Source organism: Emys orbicularis, chromosome 5 (genome assembly GCF_028017835.1).
Source record: "Emys orbicularis isolate rEmyOrb1 chromosome 5, rEmyOrb1.hap1, whole genome shotgun sequence".
Lineage (NCBI taxonomy): Eukaryota > Metazoa > Chordata > Testudines > Emydidae > Emys > Emys orbicularis.
In genome coordinates, this window is record NC_088687.1 from 110,792,886 (window position 1) to 110,811,867 (window position 18,982).

The 18,982-nt window shown below is 43.1% G+C and overlaps 1 protein-coding gene across 1 annotated transcript in view; it reads left to right on the forward strand.

Moving 5' to 3' along the window:
• Positions 1-1,979: 1,979 nt before the first annotated feature.
• DHX15 (DEAH-box helicase 15) overlaps positions 1,980-18,982 on the forward strand; it is a 70,022-nt gene continuing 53,019 nt past the window's right edge. Inside the window, exons 1-4 of the mRNA XM_065405804.1 lie at positions 1,980-2,082; positions 7,330-7,678; positions 15,416-15,609; positions 18,533-18,692. Of these exons, the coding sequence (XP_065261876.1) occupies positions 2,012-2,082; positions 7,330-7,678; positions 15,416-15,609; positions 18,533-18,692 (774 nt within the window). The 5' untranslated portion in view covers positions 1,980-2,011. The remainder of the gene's footprint in view (positions 2,083-7,329; positions 7,679-15,415; positions 15,610-18,532; positions 18,693-18,982) is intronic.

Consider the following 18,982-nt stretch of genomic DNA (forward strand, 5'->3'; position numbering starts at 1 on the left):
GAGACAAGACAGCGAGTAGGAGAAAGTGGCAGAAGCAGGAATTGAATTCAGATCTCCTGAATACCAGTTAGTTCCTTTCCCACACCACCATCATTCCTGAAGGGGTTCTCTTTGTTTTATGGTGACAGGTTTCAGTGGTAGCCGCGTTAGTCTGTATCAGCAAAAAAAACGAGGAGTCCTTATGGCACCTTAGAGTCTAACAAATTTATTTGGGCATAAGCTTTCGTGGGCTAGAACCCACTTCATCAGACTCCTCGTTTTCTTTGTTTTATGATCCTAATTTCTGGGATGTCTCAGTAGAGATAGGTTTCAGAGTTGCAGCCGTGTTAATCTGTATTTGCAAAAAGAACAGGAGTACTTGTGGCACCTTAGAGACTAACAAATTTATTTGAGCATAAGCTTTCGTGGGCTACAGCCCACTTCATCAGATGCATGCAGTGGAAAATACAGTAGGAAGATATATATATACACAGAAAACATGAAACAATGGGTGTTACCATACACACTATAAGGACAGTGATCAGTTAAGGTGAGCTATTATCAGCAGGAGAGAAAAAAAGAACTGGTTGTAGTGGTAATAAAAATGGCCCATTTCCAGCAATTGACAAGAAGATATGAGGAACTGGGGGGTGGGGGGTGGAGGAGGGAAAGCATGGGGAAATAGTTTACTTTGTGTAATGGCCCATCCACTCCCAGTTTTTATTCAAGCCTAATTTAATGGTGTCCAATTTGCACATTAATTCCAATTCAGCAGTCTCTCGTTGGAGTCTGTTTTTGAAGTTCTTTTGTTGTAATATTGCAACTTTTGGGTCTGTAATCGAGTGGCCAGGGAGACTGAACTGTTCTGCAACTGGTTTTTGAATGTTATAATTCTTGATGTCTGATTTGTGTCCATTTATTCTTTTACATAGAGACGGTCCGGTTTGGCCAATGTACATGGCAGAGGGGCATTGCTGGCACATGATGGCATATATCACATTGGTAATCACATCAGCCACACTATCAGAGGCTCGGTCACCTGCCCATCTACCATCATAGGAGATACTTTCTACTGTGATGCGTTCTCAAGTCTTTCCTCCTCTCATTGACATCAGCTGAAATGCCTAGCATTAAAGAGCTGTGTGTGCAGACCTATAATGGGGCTTGAGTTGCTCTGAGCTGGTGCTGCTGATGGGTGGGCAGCTATGGCCCCAATCTTACAAAGATTTAAATAGGTCCCATGATGTGTAAAGTTATGATGGACATATGTAACAAGTCTGTAGGATTGGGTCTTTGTTTGTGCAGCAAGGCTAAGTCAGCCATCATAGCAAGTCACAAGGTCATGTCAGAAAAGTGATGACACTGGCACAACACAGTCATTGTGGGAAAGCGTTGCCTATTGGTGCTGAAGGGGTGGGGCCGGTGAGATGTTTCCCAGGCCCAGTTGTGGGTCTGGGCCATGTGCTGTTATAAGCAGCCTGCTCCTAGAAACGCTGCAGGAGGGCACTACCAGCTGTAGCCACAGTCACAGTCTGGTCCCTAGTCAGGGCACCGTGTCCCTGGGGCGTGGGGAGGTGGTCCTGCTTTGGGCCATGGAGCAGTGCCCATAGTGCCAGGCTGTCCCGTGCACACCACCCCTGGCAGGCCCGCTTGCCCAGCACTGGCTTTTTCTGCATGTGTGCGCCATGGCAGAGCACTCCGGCCTCACCCCTTTCCCCGCTCGCACCGCCCCACGCTGTGGTCCCCACTCCGCTCCGTGGGTGGCAATGGGGGTCCCGAAGAGCGATCCGCGGGCCGGACCCGGACGCGCGGGGGTAAGGTTCCCAGCCGGAAACGGAGAGGTTGCACCGCTTCCTCCTCTTCGAAGTCGCTCGTTCAGTGTCTCGCGCGGAGCGGGGCTTCCTTCCGGCCGCCATTTTAGTTGCTGTTCCTGGCCTCGCGGCGCTGCCGCCGCTGCTGCTGCCCGAGGAGCGGAGAGCGCGGAGCCGCCGTCCCCGTCCCCGCCTGAAGGCCCCCTGCTGCCGCTGGCACGATGTCCAAGCGCCATCGGCTAGACCTGGGGGATGACTACACCTCCAGCAAGAAGCGCGCCATGGCTGACGGGTGAGGGACGCCGGGGCCTGGTCGCGCGGCCTGCGGGCGGGGGCCGGTCACTTTCGCTCTTGGAGCGGCTCCCGCCTAATCCGCTTTGTACCCTCGGCGCCAGACTCGCGCCCTGCCGTCTTGGGTCTGGGCGGGGATCGGCGGGGCTAGGAGCCGCCTGGGCGCGGCACACAAGCCGCATGGCGAATCCCTGGGGTAGGCGCGTCTCCTCGTCCCGTTTCGGGGGTGGGGCGGGGCGGCTCAAGAGCCCGGTGGTTTCCCTGAGTCTAGAGAGGGCTCCGTCCATCTCCTCCAAGAGAAGCCCCAGTGCGGGGCAGGGGACACGGCGGGGGCGCCGGGCGAGCTGGGTGGGAGCGGCCGGGAGCCGGCCCCTGCGCCTTTCCTTATAGGAATCCCAAGTCCTGGCCGGGGCGGGCTCCGATTTGCAGCAGAAAGGTTCCTGTATCCGTGCAAACGGTGACCCCATCCGTTCTCCCGTTACCCGGTTCCTCGGGTCACTGAGTTACCGCCGCAGCCCCATATCGCTCGACGAGATAGTCCCGTGAACCCGGGTCCCCGCGCAGCGCTGAGCGGGAATCGGCATTTCTAAACTCGTGTCCCCAACGCTCCGACGTGGCCTGAACCAGATCATAGTTTTCGGTCCTAGGCTGATCATCTTCCCTCAGTAATGCAGAGTGATCGCGGCAACTTCTGTCTGCAGCTTTGCAAACTGCTGTTTACGAGTAACAGCTATGATTAACGAAACCAAAGGTGGCGGGGGGAGGGGTACGACAAAGATATTCCTTTGTTGGTGTTCTGTGCATCTTTCAGCATTTTGTGTCTGGTCAGTTTCACTGTTTCTCATGTGTGATCAATCATTCCTCTTTGTGTGAGATTTTCCACAGGTGAACAGAAGAGGGGAAAGCATTAACCCCCCCCCCCCCCCCCAAAAAAAAGTAATTGTAAAATCACAAACATTGGAAGAGATGGTAGGAGATGCAGGAGTGAATTTAATTACATATAATTTATTTTTGTTTTTAACTTAGACTGAAAATTGATGGGGTGGATGGATGTTAAACAACAACAAAAGTATACAGAGTGTCCTTAAATTAGTTTACCTTTTGGTTGAAGCATTTGAATTCTGAAATTTAAAATAGTATTCTATAGATTTTTCTTGGTTGTGTGTGGGCAACAGTAACAGTTAAATGGAATAATTGAAAATGATGGAGGACTAATAGGAATCGCCATACTGGATCAAATCACCATCTAATCCAGTATTTCCTCTGTGAAAGTGGTTAGTAATGGAAGCTTCAGAGAAAGATGCAAGAAATGCCGAAGTAGACACTTATGGAATAGTTTTCCCTTTAGGGAGAATTTTGTCCTAATAAATGTCAGTTGGTAACTGGTATATGCCTTGAAGCATGAGGGTTCATAGTCCTTATTTAGAAAAAAGTTATTACCCTATCTAATGCTGGTGTGGGTGGTCTCATTCATAACCGTCTGATCCTAGTGTTAGGCTTATTTTTCAAACAAAAGGTGTGAAAAGCTTCTCATTGTCACGGGGCCTCCTTCTGCTTCCAGACTCTCCCTCCAATCAAATATCTATTTTTTGCCAGGTGTAGTTTGCATTTTTCCAAATTGACATTTTTCTATGCATTTTCTCAATCTCTCTGTCCGTTTGTATAGGTTCTGACCTCACTACTAATAGAAACATTTTCAGAGTTTAGTATACGCAAATCTCATTAAACACTCTATTCTAGACAGATCATTAACTGTTTTTAAAAGTCTAAACTACTTCTGCAGCATCCCAATAGACTTCTCCCCCACAACTGAATACATTGCTGTAAAGCCTGAAAACAAATCTCTTTCCAGTTGTAACTAAGGATACTTTTCCTGGCTAGTGTGAGGGCATAAGAAGACATCAATTTCAGCAAACTGTAAGCTTTCATTTAAAAATTAAGTTTTAAGCTCTTGCTATATTTATTATTTGTATTACATTAGTACACAGGGGCTTCAGTCACATCAGACCCTCATTGTGATGGTGTTCAAACAGATAGCATGAGACAGGTGCTGGCTCAGATAGTTTAAGATGATGCATCAGGGTCTTGGACTGTAAAGCTCATTGCAGGATTAGTGCGTGAATTAGGATAAAATGGAACAAATTTTTGAAACCAGAGGCACTGCAGAGGGAGAGTGAGGGTAACAGTGACACAAAATATTGTAGATTTTAGGTCTTTTTAAAAGATAAATAACACATTAATGGTGTCAGTAATTCTTTCTGGTCACCTCTAGAGCCATACAATCAATTGAGGATCTAGATACGGTAAATTAGAGCTGTTATGGGCCTTTTCTCATAAGAGCAAGGTTACTCAGACACTTCTTAAAACAATCTTGGGCTTAGAATTTGTAAAGTACAAAACTACTATGTGCTAACTTTAGCTGGTTGCAACTTCATTTTTTTGTAGGTAGAAGCTCCCAGGCCTATTCATTACTTTGTGTGTTAAAAGGAGGCATGGCCAGTAGCAGCCTAGGATGCATATGAGATGCTGTGGGGGGAAGTAATTGGCCATGAGCTCTCTTCAGGAACTGTGCCTATTCTTATTTCCCTGAATAGTATGAGGCAGCCTGGTGCCCAATAGGAAGAGTTTCTGTTGCCCCCAAAATGGAGAGGGAGAATAAGAAGAGTTCCTAAAGAGATCAGTTGGCCATTTACTTTTAGGTGAGATTATTAGGATTTTTGTTGTTGTGCCATTTGAAGTTTGTGAATTGAAATTCAAAGGATTTGAAGTTGAGGGAATCCTCAGCTTGCAAGCCAAAAGGTCACTAATTATTCTTTGATTTTTTACATATGTAAGTATAACAATTGTTTATCTGTAGTTGCTGTACCTGACCACAGAACTGTTTTGAGGCAGTTTGATTTGTATCAACAGCATACTAGAAATTCTGTAAAAAAAAGTTGGGGTACTTGTACGTTTAAAAAAAAAAAAATTGTAAGACACAATTCCTATTTAAAATGTGTTAATTTTATAAATACCTTATTTACAACTCTTATGACCAAATGGATAGGCTAAATTATCTCTTTTGCAGCAAGAGACAATGCTGTTACCTTGAGGTACTAAACTTCAGTTTACTGGTAAATCTTTTCCAGGAACAAGAATGTCACGTATACTACATCCAACTACAGTTGACTTGTTTCAGAGGGCCAGATTTTCAAAAGTATCCTCCGGTTTTAGGTGCTCAGCTTTAGATCTAAGGCTTAATTTTAAAAAGTGTTGAACACCCGCAACTTCAACTGAAATTAATCGAGTCAGTGCTGTGTAACTTTGATTTTATGTCTATGCTACAGGACTTATGTTAGCATAGCTATGTCAGCATAGTCACCTAGTGTAGATGCAGTGTATGCAGGCAGACAGAATTCTCTTGCTGGCATAGTAACACCTCACCAAACAGATGTTAGCTAAACCAGCGGAAGCACTCTTTTGTTGGCATAGTTGCATATACACTGAGGGTTATGTTGGCTAGGAGGTGTGATTTCCCTCTCCCTACTCCTAACCACCATAGCTGGGCCAACATAACCTTGTACTGTAGTGCAGGCCTGAAAATCAGATATTAGGTATTTAAAAGATCGGCTCACAAAACTAGTGGTTGCTATTGAAAATATGGGTCAGAGATTTTTTAAAGGGAAGGGGTACGTATGTGGAAAATCACTAAATTCCTTAACCTATGTTACAAATGCCCTCTTGGTAGTTCAGTATTATCTTTTTCAACAATCTTGCTTTTCCCAGTTTATTTTTGTTCTCATCTTGGACAGTGGAAACATGCTTGGGTCCCAGTCCTTCAGATACTATCACGCGTGCTTAACTTTATGCACTGTGAGTAGCCCCATTGACTTCAGTGTGATGATTCTCAGAGCATAAAGTTAAGCATGAGCATACTTTTTTTTTTTTCTTCAAGTTTGGGGCCTTTGTTTTACTTGTGTTTAGTTAGTTTCTCATCTATTTCAACATTTGCACAATCCTGGAAAAGGTTTGGTTGCAAACATCCCGGGGAAGTTTTTTAGTTTAAAGGGATACTGTCAAATTAAATCACACTTCTGGGTGAAAATTTTCACCTGTTACAGTAATCCTAAATGGTTTTTGTCACTGAAAGATGATGAGAACTTTTCCAATTTTTTTTGTTTTGTTTGACAGCTCTTTGTGGATAGTCAGTTTCTCCATTTCCACTGTATAGTCCATTTCCCCTTTTGTTTGTGAGGGTTTCTCACGGGGTAACGGGGAGAAAAAAAACTTAAAAGGAAATAGGATTATAAAATCACAAAAAGTTACCAGTGTGATTCAAGGCCAGGTGTAGTATATGAAACTACCTTTCATACATTTTTTCCCCCCAGAAGGACTATATTTTAAATTGACCATGTTCCTTCCACAAAAATCTGTTTCTGGTGAATTGGGTAGGGGAATTAGGAGAAACATTTTTATTGGTCTATAGTCCGTGTTCTTGTGAAATCTAAACCTGAGGCCAAATTAAACTTGATACCCACTTGAAGGCGACTTGTGAAACTAAAAGGCAGATTGAGTTTACTCCATATATTTGATCTGAATATTCCCTCCAGCCTGATTGGGATTAATTTTAACTTGCAGTTCCCTCTTAATGTAAAGGGAATTTATCATACGGTTTAGGCCCCAAATTTGATATGCCATAGTGCATTTTGTACCCCAGTTTCTCTGCCTTTAAAAAACAAATGCTTTTACTCTGGTTTCTCTACCATTATTACTAGGAAGCTTAATTATGTCTATTTATAAAGTTTGTTTTTTGTGTGCGTGTAGGTGTATGTATCTGTATGTGTGTATTATCTCCAGCACTCATGAGCAGTGAGTGTTTTTGTAATTTTTGCATAACTAATATAGCATATGCCTCAAACATGAAATTCGGTCCATGACACAAGCAAGTAAACAGTGATATTTTTCCTTCTCTGCAGTACACTTAAGTGAAACTGTTTGCAAAACTGTTTAAAATATTTACTGTGCATTCAGTTTGCATGAGCTGCATAATGTATTTCACAGTGAAACATTAGTTTAATAATTTCTTTGGTTCTTTTGTTTTAGATTAGCTCCTATTTCTTATTTTTAAAACTCAGTGTAAAGAAAAGAACCTAAACTCTTCATTTTTATCTAGTTTTCTTGATACTTCCTTCATTCATAGGAGATATTCTGTCTTTAAGTATTTACTTCAACATTCTGTATTTTTGCTGTGTTCTGGAAATCCTTTTAGGAAGGATCGAGATCGTGACCGGGATCGTGAAGATCGTTCTAAAGACCGTGACAGAGATCGTGACAGAGAGAGAGATCGTGACAGAGAGAGAGACAAGGAAAAAGATTTGCGTCCTTCATCTAATTCTATGCTGCTTGTTGGTGGTGGATTACCACCTTTAAAACCAGCAATACTTCCACAGGGTATTAATCCATTCACAAACCTACCACATACACCTCGATACTATGAAATCCTAAAGAAGCGGCTTCAGCTCCCTGTCTGGGAGTATAAGGAAAGATTTACAGATATCCTGATTAGGAACCAGTCTTTTGTACTGGTTGGAGAGACCGGGTCTGGTAAAACAACACAGGTGAGTTCTTATTCACTTGATGCTTCCTGCTTAAAGTTTTAAGATTTTTGTTACAGGATGGAGTGTTTATATCCATTTTTTTTTTTTGGACTACTATGATAAATTGTTTAGTATTGTGTTAATTTTATTTCAATGTCTTAGTGACACATCACAAGTCTTACCCTCTTGAGCAATACTTGTTTAATGAACTTTTCAGTTGCTTAATGCCTAAAGCATTGATCTCTGTTTTACACATTATAATTTTAATTTTAAGATCCTAGTCCAGCTAATGGGTGAAAACTAAAGGAAAAGCATTTCTGAAAAATGTGTGTACTGCTGTTTTTATGGCACTGAGTGATCTTGAGTTGAATTTAATCAGAAAATTGACATACAAAAATCTAATATCTCAATAGTACTTGAATATCACTTTGTACTCTAAAAGATATATTTAATGTCAACACTTATGAAGGAGAGAAATTCACACTTTAATGATAGTGAAACAGTGCTGCAGAGGTTAGGTGATTTACCCATGACTTCACAGCTAGTCTGTGTTAGGGCCAGAATTAGAACTCATTTCCTGACTGCTGCTGCCCCTGGGCTATGCTCATCAAAGAAACTGAAACTCAAATCTTCCATACTCTGGTCCAAAGAGAACAACATTATATATTTTCTCTTTAACTGGTGGTGCTTCTTGTTGTTATACTACTTCTGTAGGTTGCTGGCTCCTTCAGAGGACAGTGGGATGCCCTTCTGTATCCTAGGTGGAAATCTCCCTGGATTAGATTTGTACTGAATATATAGCTTTCCAAAGCTATTGGTGCGTTGAACAATGTGATATTTAGATCTAAAGGCCCCCTGCTAACCCACCAGAGATTTGGGGACTTACAAAATAAGCAAGACATTGGGAGTGGCACATAGAAGTGGATCTGTTAAGGGATCAGAAAATTGCTAGTTTGGGTATGGGTACAAACACTTTTATATAGCTCCTGGTTTCTCCTCAGAGGGCTCATGTGGAAAAGTCCTTTATTAAATTGCATGCCTAAATCTCCCTGTATAGGCAGATGGATTCATAAAGACTAAAAAAAAGATTTTAAACAGATTGTAATGGATTTGTAGCAGGTATTACGGAGATAGATTTTAGTCAAAAATAAAGTTTGAAAGTCTGGAAAATGTTGAGGACATAGGTACAAGATGTCCCTCTCACTGCAGGTTTCTGGAACCAGTTGTTTGTCAGTGGAAGAAGGCATGGTAACATACCTCAGTGGTATTATATAGTGTTTTTTTTTTTTTTTTTTTTTTTTTAAATACTTCAGCTGAAGTCAGCACTTTGTGCAATGGGTTGTCTAAGGCAACTCTGAATATACAAATCCTTTGGAAAAGAAACGTGTTCTCAAAAGTCCATTAAAGAAATCAGTCACTTGAATATATAAAAGTCCATCAAGGATACTAACTGTAGCCTCCGAGAATTCATCTGCAGTGGTATAAGGTGGCTTGTATCCTTCATATGAATGGCTTAAACCTCCAGTATTCTTGGTTACAAAGTAGGTCACGTGGGGTAAAATTTTCAGAACTGACTGAGGGACTTAGTAGCCTAAGGCCAGGTCTATACTACCGCGGTAGTTCGACAGCTGGCAATCGAACTTCTGGGTTCGATTTATCGCGTCTGGTCTGGACGCGATAAATCGATCCCGGAAGTGCTCGCCGTCGACTGCGGTACTCCAGCTCGGCGAGAGGAGTACCGCGGAGTCGACGGGGAGCCTGCCTGCCGCGTGTGGACCGCGTCTGAACCGCGGTAAGTTCGAACTAAGGTATGTCGACTTCAGCTACGTTATTCACGTAGCTGAAGTTGCGTACCTTAGTTCGAATTTGGGGGTTAGTGTAGACCAGGCCTTAGTCTTAGACCATGTCTAAACTACAAATTTTGGTCAACACAAGTTAAATTGGCATAAAGCTGCTATGGGTAGTATATCGCTTGTGTGCACGCATGCTTGTCTTCTTGCATCGGCGCTGTGTGTACTCACCAGAAGTGCTTATGTCAATGGACAGTGCAGAGCACCATAGGTAGGTATCCCACTATGCAACCTGCCACACTCCAGCGTAAGTTTTGACAATGCATAATGGGGTGGAAATTAGTCACACAGGCATGAATGGGTGTAAGAGATCAACTTCCCAGCGTGAAATTGTTTCCAACCCATAATGTCGTCTGAATCCCATAATATTTGTGCCTTTTTAAAAAATCCCATGAACCTGCTCGGCCATCCTTGCTCTCTACCATCTGGAAGCATGGAGCTTGTACAGCTCTGCTCTGTTGTCATAAGCATTGCAAGCACTGAACAGATAATTTTCCGATATTTGCTGGGCCACAGAAGAACTGAATCAACGGGGAACGTGATGATTTCTTGGAGGACAGATTGGTTTTGTATATAGCAAGAACCAATTCAAGGTTGACAGTGGTGTTCACAGAGCAGTTGCAGATGATGTGCTGCTTCTGGGCTTGAGAAATGAAGCTGATGGGATTACATGGTAATGCAGGTTTGGGATGATGCACATCCAAAAATTTTACAACCATTGCTCAAGACCACATTCCTAGATATGTGTGCTGAGCTCGCCCTAGCCTTGCAGTGCCAGGATAACGAAGTGAGAGCTGCACTGACAGTGGATAAGAGAGTGGCAGTTGCACTGTGGAAACTTGCAACACTGGGTGATTATTGGTCAGTGGGAAATCATTTTGGAGTTGGAAAATCCACTGCAGGGGTTTTTGTCATGCAAGTGTGTACGGCTGTTAATTGTCTCCTGCTATGCTGGACTGTGATTCCTGGCAGTGTGCACGACACAGTGGATGGATTTGCAGCAATGGGGTTCCTTAACTGCAGTGGAGTAACAGGCAGCACACACATCCCTATTTTGATACCAGACCACCTTACCACAGAGTACACCATTAGAAAGGGCTATGGTTATGCAAGCATTGATGGATCACTGGGGCCACTTCACCGACATCAATGTTGGCTGGTCAGGCAAGGTGCAGCATGATGCTCGCATCTTTAAAAACAGAGGACTGTTTAGAAAGCTACAGGCAAGGACTTTCTTTCCTGACTAGCGAATTATGATTGAAAACGTTGAAATCTCAATAGTGATCCTGGGGGACTTAGCCTACCCTTTGCTCCCCGGCTCATGAAGCTATACACCAGCCACCGCAGCTGCACCAAGGAAAGATTCAGCTACCAGCTCAGCAGGTACAGAATTACAGTTGAATGGGCTTTTGGTAGATTGAAGGGATGCTGGCATTGTTTACTCACAAGATTGGATTTCAGTGGTTATAGCTGCCTGCTCTTTCTTGGATAGTATCTGTGAAGCAAAGGGGGAAAAGTTGCTGCCATGGTGGAGGAGGAGTGCCTGTCTGCTGAATTTGAACAGCCAGACACAAGGATTATTAGAAGAGCTCAATGTCGAGCTATGCAGCTCAGAGGCTTTGAAAAGAGCACTTTAACAGTGAGCCACAGTAATGTATTGTGGTGAACTATGCTTTACCTGGCCCTGTTGTTTTGGTGCTTTGGTGTACACCTAATACAACACTGTCAGTGCACCTATTAATTTTACAGTGCTTGGTGTACATTTGATTACTATTTTTCACTGATCCTCTGAGTTGTGGGTCACTGTATGTACAGTAACAAGTGGGTACTTTCGGAACTGCTAGGCACTCTGCAGCATATGTTGTGAACTAATAAAGGTTAATTCTTTTCCAAACAATATAATTTTATTCAGTAACAAAACTAGTGCAAAGAAAAATCTGTGCAATTTAAAAGCAACTACATTTAACTTAATTTAATGGAACAGAACTTAACAAGGGGAAAGAACATATATGTCCATTTTACCTACACAAACAGCAACTATGGCATTCAGAGGTGTATGTGAAGTGTGATTGTCCTTAATGTCCCCCAGAGAGGAGTGGTAGGGCTAGGGATGCGGCTCTTGTCGCCATGTGGAATGTTGAGGGGGAGATGTAGGGAGGCACTGTAATGGAGTTCTCCATGGACTGCAATGAGAGGCGAGCCCAGGATCGTTGAACCTGTAGATCCACAAGAGTCTGCAGCATCTGTTTGCTGCCGGAGAAGCCCCATTATATACTGGAACTCCTTTTCCTGCTAGGATTTGTGAATTATTCTCCTCTCCGCTCTTTCCTTCTCCAATCTATCTGCAGTATTCACCTTCCAGGCCCTTTGCTCGTGGTCTTGGTACATCACTGGCTTGCAGGATCTCATTGAAAATGTCATCCCAAGTTCTCTTCTTTCTCCTCCTTATCTGGCTCAGGCGTTCCACCGGTTTGGGGAGAGAACCCCCTTAAGGCTGCAATGGCAGCAGCTACGATTAAAGCACATGGGTACTGTTGTCAGTATAGTCACAATAGAAGGTGCACATTAATATTCAGAACTCCCTTCCCTTGCTCTCTTAAAGTTTATTAAACAAAATATGCTTATTGACACCTCTGTCAATAAGTGATTGAATCCTTGCTGAAAGTGCAAAACTCAAGTCCACCTTAACTGTGGAACTGTAATTGGCACTTACATAATGCTCTTAAATTTTCCTAGTGTAGACTGACCCATAGAGATAGTAGCTGCTCCCACTAGGAGTCTCATCACACAGAACAGAATACTGTTCAACATACACCCAGTGATGCCGCTACCCTGCGCATAGTTTGAGAATTGAGGCCGAATGGGGTTTCTGAGCACGTGTGTCAACAATCCACAAGAAAAGAATTACAGGTGAAAACCTGGTTCCATTGACATCAATTGTAGTTTTGCTACTGACTTCCATGGGGGCCAGGATTTCACCCTGTAAACTTTTAAGCAGTGAAGGTTTTTTAGTAGTTGAATCTCATTTAAATCCTTTAAACAGTACCCGTGTTCTTTTCCCTACCCCGCGCCAAAAAAACTAACAACGACGACGAAAAGGAACTCTTGGCTTGATTACATTATTCATTTGACTTAATCTGTTTTTAAGAACTCTACTGAATGTTCATTTGGTTATTATTTTGGCCTGTCACAAATGTATCCAACGTAGACTATTCTCTCAGCAGCCCCTTGTCACCAGGTTCATGTGGTGGTTTTTGTGTTTGAAAATCTCTACCCTTCATTAGAAAGCCCCTCTGTGTCAAGGGACTCACAAAGCTAATGAAAGCTCTTCCTGATCCATTTGATATCTGTGAAATAGCTTTCTTACAAGGAAAGTCCGTTTTCCTGGTGGCAGTAATTTTGGCTCCTGCAGTGGCGTCAGATTCTTACCAATCCACATGATGCTAAGTTTTATAAGGACCGTGTGATGCTATAGATTTATTCTAAATTCCTACCAGGGATGATGACTGAGTTCCACTTTATTGTGGAACAGTCATCTTTCTGTGTGCTTGCATGCTGGTCCTGGTGAGGTCTTTCTTTGTAAACTTGATGTAAAGAGATCTTTTGGTTTTTATGTGAATCAGATTAAAGCCCTTAAAGTCCACCCAGCTTTTTTCATTTAACACCATTATACTAGATTCTGTTATCAAGAAAACCATTTCTAAATGGCTGTCTAATTATATTTCTCACTGTTGTAGCCTGGCAAGCCTGGTGTTTTAAGGTCATGTCGAGACTTATTCTGTTTGTAGAGGCGATGCTTCAGCAACTAGCCTCAGACTTGCATTTTTACTGGTGTCTTGCAAAGTGACTTCATTTCTCCTCTTCACATGTGTGAAGCACTTGTGTGCATGTTTCTACTCAGATAATCTGCACTCGGATTCCTATGGTACAGAACCTATTCTTTTGCCTATCTTGTCCAAACTTTTCTGCTCCTTAGGGTTCTTTTCTGTTCAGATGTCTGTTATCCCTCTTTTGACAATTTTTAGTAGGTACTCTAGACCTCTTGTATTTTTCATATTTATAAGAAGGGTACCTTAATCCTAAACAGGGCTTTGGAGCTGTGCTCCGGGCTCCGCTCCAAAGCCCTGACTAAAAACATGTTGCTTTTTCAGTATGTCTTTGTGTTTGCCTCCTGTTGCAGCTTGTGGATTTTTCTGTTGCATTTGGGATCTTGGACCTTTTCAGTTTCTTCCAGTAGCAATCTGTAGAATAACATTTTTGAAGAAAAAATACTTTCTTCTATTAAGAGAAACTTACATGTATTAAGTCATTCATCCTCTGTGTTTAGTGGGATTCTGTAGTTTTGTTTGTATCTTTCTCTTTTTGCACTTTGTTTTAGCTCTTAATCTAGGAGTATTCTGAAAGGAAATTACTAGGGGCCTGGTTACATGGACATTAATGTTATGGGAGTTCTGCTTGACCTCTAGACCCATGACTGGTTATCCCTGGAGATGTCTTCAGATAATGTGATTTACTGAACCTCTCATCAAATTAAGAGTGTAATCCAAGTATATTTCATTCACTATCTTCTGCATGTCAGATTATCAGAGGTACAGATTTTTCTTTCTGTATTAAGAATAAAGTTTAATACAGACTGTAAATGATGGGGGTGTGGGACTAAATCTCCCGTCATTGGATCAGTAAATTGCTTGTTAGGCAAACAAAATAAACACATTCTGATTCCATTGGTAATACCGGAAATTCATATCTGTTTGGTAAAAGTTAGATTCTCTTCCTGTTTCTTTAGGAACTCTAACCAAATGGAGATTCCAGACTTTGTTCTTTTTACTTCTCACTGTGATATTTTAAGATATTTTCTGATACCCAAGTGTTAAAAATTTGGCTGAATTTTTTTCAAGGAACTGCATCTGTAATAAATATTTAATTTTAAAGTGTGCTTTATAACATATTTAAACAATTTTATAACAATCTTCAAGGGTATGTCTACCATGTGGCCTTAGCCCATGCTTCTACATGTGTGTGCGCCCAAACCACCTTGCCATTCACATACACAGCACTCAAGCAGGTGCTTACCTGTATTTTGAATCCATGCTTGCTTGCAGGCTGGGGGTTTGTTTTAAGGCCTGAGCTGTGCTTTATCTCTTGCTGAACCCACCCTCTTTTCAGTGAGGACACAGGCAAGACACAGTCCTCCAGTCCTTTTCTAAAGTTACCCCGCAAGGTCTGACAAGTTTTCTCATAATTGACTGAAGAAGAATCTTAGTGTCTCAGCACACAGAATCATGGGATATGCCCTCAAAGACATCTGGGTGAGTTTGGGCAGAAATAGCAAGGACACAGTAACACAGGTAGAGCTGACTAACCTGAATGCTCATACCCAGCTAACTGCAGTATAGACATGCCCTAAAATGTATACATTAAGGCTTCATGAAACTTCATGAGCGTTTACTTTTCTTAGATGCCAGTGGAGCGTCAGCACTTCTAAACTGAGGTCATCTGACAGTTGCTTAAATGTACTGCCAACCAATACATTTTCTCACTAATTTGAAAAATGGCAGATTTTGTGAAAACTAGGACTACTTAAGTGTGAAATATTTCATCTTCATTTTGAATTAAGTGTACTTCTCATTCATTTGTCAGCCTCACATCTATATTTGATCCAAGTTATTGGTAAATGGATTCAGGAAATGCAAATTATGAGAAGGATAAGTGGAATTTTTTTATTTTAAATACCAATAAGCCATCTGACTCCTACAAAAATCTTGCTGTCAGTTTCTAATTGAAGTTATAGGCTGTAAAACAGGACTTTTATCTTTAGATATCACCTGCTCAACAACTACAGAATAAATTGTGTTATATCTGACTGGGCATTTAAAGTGTATTTAAATTGCAAATTTGTCCTTGACAGATCCCTCAGTGGTGTGTTGACTACATGCGGTCTTTACCTGGACCTAAGAGAGGTGTAGCTTGTACCCAGCCTAGGAGAGTAGCTGCAATGAGTGTGGCACAACGAGTTGCTGATGAAATGGATGTGATGTTGGGCCAGGAAGTTGGTTACTCTATTCGATTTGAAGACTGCAGTAGTGCAAAAACAATTCTGAAGTAAGTATTGTAATAGTCAACAAAAAGTGGACAATTGCCTATTTTGGGTAGCAGGCTTGTGCAGGGCCAAAGGTTTTGGTTGGGAGTATGGAGGTAGCAAGGTTGTGAGAGAGGAGAATGGGGAAAATCTGTGGGGACAGAGGGCTGTGCCCACAAGGAGTAGGGGAAACGTGGGGCTTAAGCTCTGGGGGACCTACAGATCTGGTGGGGGAGAAGTGAAATGTGAAAGTAATTTGTCTTTCAAGAATCCTATTGTATCCTGGAGATTAATTGTATACTAATGAATCGCGTGAGGTTCATTAGAACAGGTGCTGTCTGGAGCTACTTTCCCAGTCCAGGCCCTCCCAGTACAAACTCTGGGTTGTTTTCCTACTGTGGGTCACAGGAACAGTCCCAGTCCCTGCTTAGTTTTCCAGCCAAGACATTATGCCCATAAAACCCTCTTCTATATCCCTGCTAACTCCTCTCTCCTCGGTTTCTGTATGCACATCTTGTCGAGCTGCAACTTTGGAGTTGAGGGGAATGAGTGATCATATAAAGGGGAGCAGGGTGATAAAGTGGGATGCCTGTACTGAGACATTGGTGCATTGAGGGCTCCTTCTGCACTGCTACATGGCCTCCGTGGTGCACTGAGGTTGCAGTAGTGGAGCCCCAAAAGTGCTGGTGTACTTAAACAGACCACACTGGGTTTTCCCTCACCTAGTCCTCCTGTGCAGTTTGGAGTCCCTCCCCCTGGACTCATGGATATGCTTGCTAACCAACCATCTCCGACAAGTCCCTCATCGGTTCTGCTCCCTGGCTCACCATGGGCATGTGCAGCAATCAGTTGGTCAGTCAAGGAAGTAGACTGGTGTTGTAAGGACATAAAAGCTGACCATCTGAGCAGTTCTGTCCGTTAATTGCGGCAAGATTCAGCTTACTTGAATAAGGAGAAACCAATCTATATATTTCAAAATGCACCTGTGACTAAGACATCATGAGAAAATATATGAAATCCAGAATTGTTAGCTTGAGCAGGTGTGTAAAACACTGGACGAGGCCCACTTATTATCTTTGCGTGAGTTGCATGGCACATTCAGGTAGTTAATTACCAAAACAACCCAGAGTATTTCCAGATATGAATAGTGTGATTCCAATGTGTATCAAAGCAAATGTCAAAAATTTTCACGAGAGAGCTTCCTACCAAAGAATAGCCACCTAGAATGTGGGAGACCAGGCAGAGAGGGACTTGAACCCAGGTCTTCCACATTCCAGGGGTGTGCCTTAATCAGGCTATAGACCCAGTCTTTTTCTCTCTCTTTCTCCTGTTGGAGCTGTTCCATTTTGTATAAAAATTCATTGAGCCAGATAGAAAAAAAAACTTGAAAAACAGACTTCAACGAGAAACTGCAGAACTGGAATTAGTTTGCAAACTTGACACCATCAAATTAGGCCTGAATAAAGACTGGGAGTGGCTGGGTCACTACAAAAAGTAATTTTCCCTCTGATATTCACCCCTTGTCAAGAATGGGCTACATCCGCCCTGTCTGAATTAGTCTCGTTAGCACTGACCCCCACCCACTTGGTAAGGCAACTCCCATCTTTTCATGTTCTGTAATATATATACGTGCCTACTGTATTTTTCACTCCATGCATCTGATGAAGTGGGTTTTAGCCCACGAAAGCTTATGCCCAAATAAATTTATTAGTCTCTAAGGCAGGGGTGGGCAAACATTTGGGCCCGAGGGCCACATTGGGGTTGCAAAACTGGATGGAGGGCCGGATAGGGAAGGCTGTGCCTCCCCAAACAGCCTGGCCCCCGCCCCCTGACTGCCCCCCTCAGAACTCGCGACCTATCCAACTCCCCCTGCTCCTTGTCCCCTAACTGTCCCCTCCCGGGACCCCCCGCCCCTAACCGCCCCCTGCGACCCCACCCTCGATCCAACCCCCCTGCTCCCAGTCCCCTGACTGCCACGCCTATCCAACCGCCCCGTTCCCCATCTCCTGACCCCTATCCACATCCCTGACAGGCCCTCTGGGACCCCACGCCTATCCAACCACCCCTGTTCCCCGTCCCCTGACCCCACCTCCAACTTCTGCCCCATCCAACTGCTCCCTGTCCCCTGACTGCCGCCCGGGGCCCCTGGCCCTTATACAACCCCCCGGCCCATTCACCATGCAGAGCAGCATGTCTGTCTGCTGCGCCGGCCAGAGCCAGACATGCTACCGCTCTGCTTGGCAGGAGCGTGCAGCTCTGCTGCCCAGAATGCTGGCCGCACAGCGGTGTGGCTCTGCGGGGAAGGGGGGAACAGCGGGGGGAGGGGGGGAGCGCCGGGGGCTAGCCTCCCTGGCCAGGAGCTCGGGCTGGGCAGGACGATCCCGCGGGACAGATGTGGCCCGTGGTCCATAGTTTGCCCACCCCTGCTCTAAGGTGCCACAAAGACTCCTCGTTGTTTTTATTCATATTCGGGTAACATTTACAGTCCTAAACACTAAGTTTTCTCTTGAACTGTATGCTTTAGGAAGATAGTCATTGCCCCAAAGAATATTTAATCTAAGATTACATACAAGTGAGTTGCAGCAAACAATAGGAGGGAATGGGGTGTGGAAGATGAGGGTAAAAGTAATAAAATCAAGTGGATGCATAGGATAATAGTATGCAAAATTGTGCTTTAAAAAAAAAAATAGAAATCCTTATCAAACTACAACCCCTTGAGCTTTAGCTCTTGTTGTACCCAGTTCTCTTGATTAAAAACGTGACCCTGGGCCTCACAGCCTTCTTTTTTAATCGCACCTTCTTGTAAGCATTTAGCCTGGGTGGTGCTGTTTGCGGGAGGGATGGGTAAGATAGAAACTGTAGTGAGTGAGAAGGAATTATGGAAGTTTCTACACAGGTGATACTTCAATATTAATTTGGAAAATTTAAAATATTGTTTGTCTTCAGGTATATGACTGATGGTATGTTACTTCGTGAAGCTATGAATGACCCTTTGCTGGAGCGCTATGGTGTTATAATTCTTGATGAGGCCCATGAAAGAACATTGGCTACTGATATTTTGATGGGAGTTCTGAAAGAGGTTGTAAGGCAAAGATCTGACTTGAAGGTCAGTAGCAATTATGCTTTGTAGAAGCCTGTACATACTCAGGAAGCACAGAAGTATTAAAGAAATTCTGAGTATGGATTTCACTATGCTTACTAATAGATTTGCTAATAAGGGTCATATTTACCTTCTGATACATATATGTTTTCTATTTACTTTAGTGGAAGCCATGTAAATATAAAAGCAGTTTGTTATAAAACTGTTTTCCTAACCTTTCTTTCAACATATTAAACAAAAGAGAACTTTTCAAACAAATGCTTATGGGTTGAGTGGACCCCTAAAGCAAGGAAATT